The sequence below is a fragment of the Megachile rotundata genome, chromosome 10, assembly GCF_050947335.1.
Source record: "Megachile rotundata isolate GNS110a chromosome 10, iyMegRotu1, whole genome shotgun sequence".
NCBI classification, from domain to species: Eukaryota; Metazoa; Arthropoda; class Insecta; order Hymenoptera; family Megachilidae; genus Megachile; species Megachile rotundata.
The window spans coordinates 14162428-14174336 of NC_134992.1; the positions used below are offsets into that span (position 1 = coordinate 14162428).

The 11909-nt window shown below is 32.5% G+C and overlaps 1 protein-coding gene across 2 annotated transcripts in view; it reads left to right on the forward strand.

Annotated features, from left to right (window-relative positions):
- The window catches only part of LOC100884036 (neprilysin-1), a 113257-nt gene extending 101490 nt beyond the window's left edge, over nucleotides 1–11767 (forward strand). For both annotated transcript variants that reach the window (XM_076536152.1, XM_076536153.1), the window contains 9 exons: nucleotides 743–929; nucleotides 2201–2377; nucleotides 2615–2715; nucleotides 2843–2898; nucleotides 2978–3264; nucleotides 5026–5184; nucleotides 5304–5380; nucleotides 5964–6232; nucleotides 7658–11767. In XM_076536152.1, coding sequence (XP_076392267.1) covers nucleotides 743–929; nucleotides 2201–2377; nucleotides 2615–2715; nucleotides 2843–2898; nucleotides 2978–3264; nucleotides 5026–5184; nucleotides 5304–5380; nucleotides 5964–6063 — 1144 coding nt within the window. In that variant the 3' untranslated portion in view covers nucleotides 6064–6232; nucleotides 7658–11767. The remainder of the gene's footprint in view (nucleotides 1–742; nucleotides 930–2200; nucleotides 2378–2614; nucleotides 2716–2842; nucleotides 2899–2977; nucleotides 3265–5025; nucleotides 5185–5303; nucleotides 5381–5963; nucleotides 6233–7657) is intronic.
- Nucleotides 11768–11909: the final 142 nt, after the last annotated feature.

The window sequence follows — 11909 nt, forward strand, 5'->3', positions numbered from 1 at the left end:
TCCATTACCCTCCGTCGAGAAATTTCATAGCCTTATGCCGAAATTCGGTTTCTGGTCTTGTCGAATGGTTCCTTGCAATTTGAACTTTTCTTATGATTATCTTTGTCGTTTAAATTAACTTCTTAATTGATAATAATTGAGATTAGTCATTAAACTTCTACTACTTAACTGTTAATATACAATAAATTATTTAACTTCTACTATTACACTGTTAATAATGAGACTTGCTCGTTGCCAGAAAATAGAATGGAGTACCATAAATAATTTGCCCGTCGAATTTCTGTAAATTACAGTGCTTACCTGTTCGGATTGTGCCTTGAGTGTTACGATTTCTCCCAACGAAACTAATAGCAGAAAAGCCCCGTTTACGTCCGCGAATGGAAAACATAAATTTTTCGAAATTTCTCCGAAATCCCCGTTTACTGTTGGTTCGAAGCGTGGCCGGCAAAGAATCGATAGCGCTAATTCGTTATGCCTTCGAGGCCAGCTGTTCATTATTATAGCCCCGGGGGCCATTATCTTTCCAATAAAATATATATTCGCTAGCTTTATTCGTTGCGCCGGTTTGTTGAACGAATACAGACGGAACTCTCGGAACGTTGCTACCGTCAAGAACAAAACGAGTCTCTAAACAGTAAAAAATGAAAAATTAATTCACCTCGGTTTGTCCCGGAACACGTATTTATTCGAAACGCAATTGTCTCGCCACGAAGAATACTTACAAATATATCTTGTTACGAAGGATTATTCACAACGGATTGTTGCTGCTGTACGCCGTGGACACGCTTCATGACATCGTGAACGTGACCGCCAGCAAGGATTGGGAACTTTCGTGCTTCAAATTGACGAAGGACGTGTTCAGTGAAATTGTCGGGGCCCTTTATGTGCGACAGTACACTCCTCAGTATTTAGAGACTCTTGCCAACAGGGTAAGGAACCAAATACCGTAATTAAGTACTTTATTACATGTTAAATATGAAGTATGTAATGATATGTTACATATGAAGCACATTATGATATGTTACATATGAAGTTATGTGATAATATCACATATGAAGTACATTATGATATGTTACATATGAAGTTATGTGATAATATCACATATGAAGTACATTATGACATGTTACATATGAAGCATGTGATGATATGTTACATATGAAGCACATTATGATATGTTACATATGAAGTTATGTGGTAATAACACATATGAAGTACATTATGATACGTTACATATGAAGTATGTGATGATATGTTACATATGAAGCACATTATAATATGTTACATATGAAGTTATGTGATACTATCACATATGAAGTATATTATTACATGTTACATATGAAGCATGTGATGATATGTTACATATGAAGCACATTATGATATGTTACATATGAAGCTATGTGATAATATCACATATGAAGTACATTATGACATGTTACATATGAAGCATGTGATGATATGTTACATATGAAGCACATTATGACATGTTACATATGAAGCATGTGATGATATGTTACATATGAAGCACATTATGACATGTTACATATGAAGTTATGTGATAATATCACATATGAAGCACATTATGACATGTTACATATGAAGTCATGTGATAATATCACATATGAAGCACATTATGACATGTTACATATGAAGTATGTGATGATGTGTTACATATGAAGCTATGTGATGATATGTCACACACGAAGTTCATTATGATAGGTTACATATGAAGTATATTATAATACGTTACATATGAAGTCTGTGATAGTATGTTACATATGAAGCCATGTGATGATATGTTACATATGAAGTATGTGATGATATGTTACATAATGAAGCTATGTGATGATATGTCACATATGATCTACGTAATAGTATATTCACATATGAAGTATGAGATGATATGTCACACATGAAGTTTATTATGATACGTCACATATGAACTATATTATTATACGTTACATATGAAGTATGTGATGGTATGTTACATATGAAGCTATCTGATGATATATTACATACGAAGCTATATGATGATATATCACATACGTTATATGTAATGATACGTCACATATGAAGTATGAGACGATACTTCACACACGAAGTACAAAATGATATGTTACATACGAAGTACGTGATGCAACGTAATATATGTCCAAAAAAATCTAAGCAAAAGTAAATGCAAAATAAATTATGTTCGGAACAGGTGGGAGGTTTGTTCGAGCGAGTGAAAGAGACAGTAGCCGAGCGTATTTTAGTGAAATCCTGGTTAGACGAGGAGACAAGGACACAGGCGTTGTTGAAGCTGAACTCATTGCGAGGAAGATTTCACGTGTGGCCTGGTTTCTACAACGACAGCCTGTTGGCCCGCGAAATGGCCGAGGTGATGCCTTCTTCATGGTTCCTTGCACCTGGCATGCTACATTTTCACCATCGAACTCTGTTAAGAACAACACAATTCACGTTTCATTAAATTAACAATTCTAAGAAATCACTGCTTTTAAGATATACTTGATTTCTCACATACTTGAGAATAAATTATTAGAGTTAGAAAAATACGTGTGGAAGTCTAAATTTTTAGTGTTTGATTTTTATATAGTTTTTGTGATTTTTGATGTAGGTGGAGATCAATCCGGAGGACTTCTTTCGTAGCGTGCTGATGCGTTTCCGACAGATTCGCACTGTGGACGACAAGGTTCTGCGGAGAAACGTGACAGAAAAGTGAGCAATGAATTTTAATACCAACAAAGTTTCTTTCACTATCACATCAAAGAATGAAAGAACTTTAAGATTTAAGAACTACAAAAAACTCTAGTAACAAGTTTAATTTTTAAACTCTTTATTCCAGACGTCGACATCCGTACAGCGTGAACGCTTACTACGAGTCTTCGACGAACACAATCGGTAAAACCGACACTTAATCTTACTATCACACTTAAAAAGATCAAACAGACAATTATTAAGCTTTCCATCGATTATTCAGGTATTCCGTTAGCGATGATGGTGGCTTGGGCCTGGTCCTGGGACAGTGGACCCGCGTACGCGGCGCACGCGACCCTCGGTTCAGTGATCGGTCACGAAATTCTTCACGCTTTCGACCTCCATCGACGTCGACTGCCACTAGACCCCGATTTGAACGTCGATCAATGGCTCTGGATCACTCCGGAATCCTGGAAGAGGCTGGAAGCGAGGATCGAGTGCGTCGCGAGACTATACGCCAGGAGCTTCTGGAGGAAAGTTCAGTTCTACGGGAACGACGTCGCTGTACAGGTCTTCTTTCTTATTCAACTAATTTAAACTGGAAAACAAACGAAGAAACAAATTACATATGAAGCACATTATGATGTGATTCATATGAAGTTATGTCATAATATCACATATGAAGTACATTATGACATGTTACATATGAAGTATGTGGTGATATGTTACGTATGAAGCACATTATGATATGATACATATGAAGTTATGTGATAATATCACATATGAAGTATATTATGACATGTTACATATGAAGTATGTGATGATATGTTACATATGAAGCACATTATGATATGATACATATGAAGTTATGTGATAATATCACATATGAAGTACATTATGACATGTTACATATGCAGTATGTGATGATATGTTACATATGAAGCACATTATGATATGATACATATGAAGTTATGTGATAATATCACATATGAAGTACATTATGACATGTTACATATGAAGTATGTGATGATATGTTACATATGAAGCACATTATGATATGATACATATGAAGTTATGTGATAATATCACATATGAAGCACATTATGACATGTTACATATGAAGTATGTGATGATATGTTACATATGAAGCACATTATGATGTGATACATATGAAGTTATGTGATAATACCACATATGAAGTACATTATGACATGTTACATATGAAGTATGTGATGACATGTTACATATGAAGCACATTATGACATGTTACATATGAAGTTATGTGATAATATCACATATGAAGTACATTATGACATGTTACATATGAAGTATGTGATGATATATTACATATGAAGCACATTATGATGGGATACATATGAAGTTATGTGATAATATCACATATGAAGTACATTATGACATGTTACATATGAAGTATGTGATGATATGTTACATATGGAGCACATTATGATATGATACATATGAAGTTATGTGATAATATCACATATGAAGTACATTATGACATGTTACATATGAAGTATGTGATGATAGGTTGCATATGAAGTTATGTGATAATATCACATATGAAGTATATTATGATACGTTACATATGAAGTATGTGATGATATGTCACATATGATGTATGTAATGATATGTCACATATGAAGTATGAGATGATATGTCACACATGAAGTTCATTATGATATGTTACATATGAAGTATATTATAATATCTTACATATGAAGTATGTGATGATATGTTGAATATGAAGTTATGTGATAACATCACATATGAAGTATATTATGATACGTTACATATGAAGTATGTGATGATATGTCACATATGATGTATGTAATGATATGTCACATATGAAGTATGAGATGATATGTCACACATGAAGTTCCATATGATATGTTACATATGAAGTATATTATAATACGCTACATATGAAGCTATGTGACGATATGTTACATATGAAGTATATTATGATACTTATTCAACTAATTTAAACTGGAAAACAAACGAAGAAACAAATTATTGAAATTTCAATTTAAATATTCATGAACTGGGTCATAAATCTTCATTCCGCGAGTTCGAGGTTGTAAGATAGGGTCAAAAGCGTGCGAAGTATAATACATACAACCATTTCCCTCTGGAAGATAAACTAGAATAATGAGCTGCGGGATGAAATCAGGAAGGGATGATATATCTGGGTTTCATGGTAGCTTACACTTTCCGCAAGGTTCTAAAGAATAATTATGCAAAATTCGACCTGAAGGGTTTAGCTATCAATCTGGATTACGTTCTACGGTGTAAAAAGGAAAATTGTTTCAGTTTGATTGGAACGTGACGAGGAACGAGAACGTGGCTGACATCGGAGCCTTGCAGATTTCTTATAAAACTTGGCATACGCTGACGAACGGGAAGGATCGAAGTCTGCCTGGGTTAGAGGGACTTCGACCGAGTCAGCTTTTCTTCATAAGCGCCGCCCAGGTAAACTTTTATATGACACTATTCAGAGATTATTTTATTATAGTTCGAATTATTTGAAATGAAGTAATTTAATTTCGAGTTCATGGAACTGTTTTGATAGCATTTTGTATTTGTTCTAGACATACTGTTCTAATATGACTGCCGAGGCCTACATTCTCTCCGTTGAACTCGATTATCACACGCCTCAGCCTGAAAGGTACGATGTTTATGTAATTCGGAAGCAATTCATTTATGGTGCAAACGAAATATCTGTACACATGAAATACACTCTACAATATATACAGTATCAGCAATATTTTATTAACGTTAACTTTGATCATTTGATTTACAAATATGAGAAGTTTCATAAAGTTTCTGTAATTCGGAAGCAATTCATTTATGGTACAAATGAAATATCTGTACACATGAAATACACTCTACAATATATACAGTATCAGCAATATTTTATTAACGTTAACTTTGATCATTTGATTTGCAAATGTGAGAAGTTTCATAAAGGATGCTTTAACTCTCTGAGGTTAGGTTAAAAATTTCTACTCAAGAAGTTGTCATTTGTTGTCAAACAGTTTGCCAAATTTAATTTGTTACTATTATATACTTATGTATTACATATTATATTACAATTATGTAATTTGTACAACATAATTATTTACAGTTTCATTAAGTGTAACTTGAGTTCTAAAATTGAGTTCAAAAATTTCTTTAAAATCCTCAAGTTAAATAGAGTGAATGATCTGTAGTAATATTTCTCGGTTTGTTAATATATTTTTTGGTTTCAGGGTCAACGGTATAATGATGAATTCCCAAGCGTTCGCGGACGCGTTCCGTTGTCCGATCGGAACCAAAATGAACCCCCCGAACAAGTGCACCACCTGGTGATGATCGATAACGTCAGACTTCATTCGCATCAATATTCTCGATCGTTGGGATTCGATTCGGAAAACGGCGTGTTGCAGTTGGTGATACCCGAAGCGACAAGGGTTGCTCAGTTTTTTCGATTGTCGAGCGATCCTGCGTCGGAGAAGATCGATTCAACTACCATCCTCGAGTAGGTACTTTATCAACCCCTGTTACACACCTGCGTACACATGTATCTTCAATTATGGCAAATGTATCTTCAGTTAGGGTCAAATTTATCTTCAATCAGATTCAAATGTATCTTCAGTTATGGTCAAATGTATCTTCAGTTAGGGTCAAATGTAGCTCTTGAGTTATGAACAAATGTATCTTCTGTTAGGGTCAAATGTAGTATTTTGAGTTATGAACAAGTGTATCTTCAGTTATGTTCAAACATATCTTTAGTTATGGTCAAATGTATCTTCAGTTATGTTCAAATGCAGTATCTTGAGTTATGAACAAATGTATCTTCAGTTATGTTCAAACATATCTTTAGTTATGGTCAAATGTATCTTCAGTTATGTTCAAATGTAGTATCTTGAGTTATGAACAAATGTATCTTCAGTTATGTTCAGACATATCTTTAGTTATGTTCAAATGTATCTTCAGCTATGTTCAAATGTAGTATCTTGAGTTATGAACAAGTGTATCTTCAGTTATGTTCAAACATATCTTTAGTTATGGTCAAATGTATCTTCAGTTATGTTCAAATGCAGTATCTTGAGTTATGAACAAATGTATCTTCAGTTATGTTCAAACATATCTTTAGTTATGGTCAAATGTATCTTCAGTTATGTTCAAATGTAGTATCTTGAGTTATGAACAAATGTATCTTCAGTTATGTTCAGACATATCTTTAGTTATGGTCAAATGTATCTTCAGTTATGTTCAAATGCAGTATCTTGAGTTATGAACAAATGTATCTTCAGTTATGTTCAAACATATCTTTAGTTATGGTCAAATGTATCTTCAGTTATGTTCAAATGTAGTATCTTGAGTTATGAACAAATGTATCTTCAGTTATGTTCAGACATATCTTTAGTTATGTTCAAATGTATCTTCAGCTATGTTCAAATGTAGTATCTTGAGTTATGAACAAGTGTATCTTCAGTTATGTTCAAACATATCTTTAGTTAGGTTCAAATGTATCTTCAGTTATGTTCAAATGTAGTATCTTGAGTTATGAACAAGTGTATCTTCAGTTATGTTCAAACATATCCTTAGTTATGTTTAAATGTAGTATCTTGAGTTATGAACAAGTGTATCTTCAGTAATGTTCAGACATATCTTTAGTTATATTCAAATGTATCTTCAGTTATGTTCAAATGTAGTATCTTGAGTTATGAACAAGTGTATCTTCAGTTATGAACAAATGTATATACATTAATATGTAATCTGTCTCTCACATCTTCAACCACATATCATTAACACTTCACCAGCATTTTTATTCTTATTCTTAAAAATGCAGTGCCAAAATAAATAACCAGATACTGCACTATTAACTAATGCATACAACTATATTTTCTATAAAAAAAAAAATGAAAGATACCTTGAATGATTGTATTTTATTTTCCAGAGATTCTACCGAAAGCTTCGAACACCATTCGAGCAACGTACAACAATGAATCGCTTTATCGACCAGTTCGATGACAAAGGATCGATCGATAGCTTCAGAGAGTTTTCAGAGAGTGTACAGGAACTTAGCTCGTTCGAACGCGCCGTTAACGTTAATATCTCTCCCTACGACGCCTCTAGAGGTCCTTAGAATACTTATCATAGTGAAAGCAATAAATTATTACGAGAGAACAGACGAGTGAGTGGTACACGCAAATGAAAAAGAATAAAAAAAAAATTCAGAAAAAAACGTACACGTACACGTAAGCAGATTATAACGCTTCGATCAGTTTGCAAAATGGAGTCGGTAGATATCGGTAAGCTTGATGAGGGAATTAGCGATCGACGTTGTTTCTTTAGCGGAACGAGCAACTTTGAATAGACAGAATCGATTGCCGCACCGAACAAATCGAGATTAGAACGAATTGGTTCTTCGATAGGAAGATGAGATCAGCTTCAATCTTTGAGTACTGTGCTACTCTAAATTTATGGGCTATTTCTAGCTCTTTGCGCTGAAAATTCTTTAACAACACTTTTATCTTATTATTCTTCCTTTGTGAAGAATTATTTAATTATTTTGTTATTGTATGTTCAGGTTAATTATTGTTATAGACTCAATTTTTTGTGGGTCTAAAATTCAAGTTAAAAATATAAAAATATAAAATGGTTATAAAATTATTCTTCATAATAAAAATTGATCTATAACAAAAGAACTAACAGAGGAATTGTAAAAGTACAGAAAATCGCAACTTCTCATAAACTACATTAACGTAACAATAAAAAATATAAATAAAGAAGAATTATAAAATAAAAATATAAATAAAGAAGAATTATAAAATAAAAATACAAAAAATGAAACCAGGAATAAAGGAATGAAAATGTGCAAGAAATAAAGTAGCAAAAGCGCAAAGAACTAGATTTGAAGAACGATTGAAGCTGATTTCGGCCATTTTGTGGTCGACAAGATCTGTAAGCACTCACGAAGCGAACGTTTAGTTTCTCGCGCACCGATTGTCTTCGCTCTTATTAGTCTGTAAAGGTTGTAAAGATTGTAAATAACGGGTTCCCACCCTTTTCTCTTCACCCTTTCTTCAGTTTAGTTTAGTTACTTGTACTGTGAGATTGCGATGTACGTCACAGTAGTTCTTTCTTTTACCTCCGTGTTAACCTCGTGGTCGTTGATCACTGATATTCAACTATTTGTGCACTCTCTACATTGAATCAATATAGAGTAATAAATTAAATGTGTAGTCTTAATCATTTTTATTGTATGTTTTATTTTGTTTTTATAGTTTACTTCAATTAGCGTGTTAACTCTAGAAAGATTATGTTTGAAAGATTATGACTTGGCAATACCAATTGAAGATGTAAATTATTGTTAGGAAATTACTGTTACTTTTATATTTTATTTTTTATTTTATATTTTAGACTTCTATTTTATAAACTGGTATTGGAGATTTGTTAATACCAGTTAAATATGTAAATTATTGTTAGGAAATTATTGTTACCTTTATTTTATATTTTGGACTTATGTTTTATAAATTAATATTGGAGATTTGTCAATACTAGTTAAATATGTAAATTATTGTTAGGAAATTACTGTTACTTTTATATTTTATTTTTTATTTTATATTTTAGACTTCTATTTTATAAACTAGTATTGGAGACCTGTCAATACTAGTTAAATATGTAAATTATTGTCATCAAATTATTGTCACTATTTTATATTTTGGGCTTCTATTTTATAAACTAGTATTGGAGACTTGTCAATACTAGTTAAATATATAAATTATTGTTAGGAAATTATTGTTACTTCTATTTTATATTTTGGACTTCTATTTTATAAACTAGTATTGGAGACTTGTCAATACCAGTTGAATATGTAAATTATTATTATAAAATTATTGTCACTATTTTATATTTTGGACTTCTATTTTATAAACTAGTATTGGAGACTTGTCAATACCAGTTAAATATTTAAATTATTGTTATAAAATTATTGTTACTATTTTATATTCTGGGCTTCTATTTTATAAACTAGTATTGGAGACTTGTCAATACCAGTTAAATATGTAAATTATTGTCATCAAATTATTGTTACTATTTTATATTTTGGGCTTCTATTTTATAAACTAGTATTGGAGGCTTGTCAATACCAGTTAAACATGTAAATTATTATTATAAAATTATTGTTACTATTTTATATTTTGGGCTTCTATTTTATAAACTAGTATTGGAGACTTGTCAATACCAGTTAAATATATAAATTATTATTCTAAAATTATTGTTACTATTTTATATTTTGGGCTTCTATTTTATAAACTAGTATTGGAGACTTGTCAATACCAGTTAAACATGTAAATTATTGATACTATTTTATATTTTGGACTTCTATTTTATAAACTAGTATTGAAGACTAATTTTGAGTATTAATACCAAAGAAGATTTGTTAAAAATATTGCTAAAAATATTAAACTTGCTAACAGTACTAAGAGAAAATAAAATTCAGTAAAAGTTTAGTAGTTAAATTGAGAATGGAAGTATCTTTCTAGAGTTAACTGGCTACAACAAAGAAGAATAGAGAGTGTTTGATTTGCAGTGTTATCGTGGATTCCAGTACCGCATTCAACTATTCCGTGTGTTGGCAACCATGGTTCATTGCTCCGTGTTGATTCAACGAGAGTTGTTTTAGAGAGCAGGTTAATTAACTCTCGCGCTTTCATTCACTCGTATTTCGCTCAGTTTTCCTACGTACGAACACAAATTTCGATTGAAGCTTCGCTTTTATTCGTGACACCGTTTCGCCTCGGTTCTCGATGGAAAATCGGCTTTCAGTTTTGATCTCCAATCGATCCCGACGAACAGCTCACTACTTTTTCAACGTTTAACCCTTTCCAACCTCACGTTTCGTTGCTTACCAACTTTCAAATCTATCAATTTCAAAATAACGTATCAAGTTTTAAAGGGATAAGTTTTATAAGCTTAAAAATAATTTTATTGAAATTTTACGCGTAAACTGTGGAGGGTTGGACGGGGTGAGAGTTTCGGTATTTAATTATTCGCTTCAAGGCACTTAGATGTAAGAAATAGTTCCTAATCTTCGATTCGTTTTCGATTGACTAATGCCTGAAAAGTATTGTGACGCGTTGCGTGCCGATGGTTCCTTTCATAAGAAATTAAATTATTCTTTAAATAATTAATATTCTGCATCTTGCTAATAGAATTAGCAGCAACTATAAACAAATTCAAACAGAATAACGTTTAAGAAATCATTAATAATTTCGACTATAAAATTACAAATACTGTAAGCATTTTTACAGTCAAATTTTTGTAATTCTTTCAGTTATTGAATTTAACAAATTATTGTAAAATTGGTTGACATAAAATGAACCAGCGACTAACTCTTAAATTTTAAGATCTTACTCTTAATTACTCTTTAAATCGTAAACGAATAGCCTCGCAAATTTCTCCAGTACAAAGTAATAATCCAGTATAAAATAGAAAATGTAATAATAAAAAAAATATTGAGAAGGTTTGAGGCGGCATGTAACGCGTAAACAGTGCGCTATAAAGTGCACGTTCCCTCAATTAAACGTTCCTTGCACAAATATTTACGTTTGCAACGCTGTTTCCGCGGAGCAGGTATTTTCAATGAAATTCAGTGGGCTGTTCGTCGCTCGTGATTCCCTTTTGGTCGTCGAACGGTTGGTCCGCAATACGCGTCGCCATTTACCGGTCGTCTTGCAAAACAAATTTCCGCGAACCGCAGAAATTTCATCGTCGTGAGCCGACGACTAGCGAAGGTTGTTACAATTTTAGTGCGTTTACGCAAGAATCGCGATCTGTGATATTCTTAAGCAGTACTTAAGCAACTCGAGGATCTTCGTGTTCGTTCTCGATGGAGCAAATTCTAATTCTGTCTTAGGGGATCTTCAGGGATCTTTTAGGCCATAGAGGACGACGATCGGATGATCCTCGTCGAATCGAAAGCATAAAGTCACGTTATTTAAACACCGTTGTAAATGTAAATGGCTGATAACTCATATGGCAAATAAATATGGTTTATATACAATGGCGATGACTCTTATTTATCCACTGTTAGGTTACATTTTATTATAGATTCATTCTTTTACAAATTTGAAAATAATTAGGGTGCAAATTTGAAATAGAGTTCTTTAGAGTTTTTTAGAAGTGGGTTGACATTTTTGTCACAT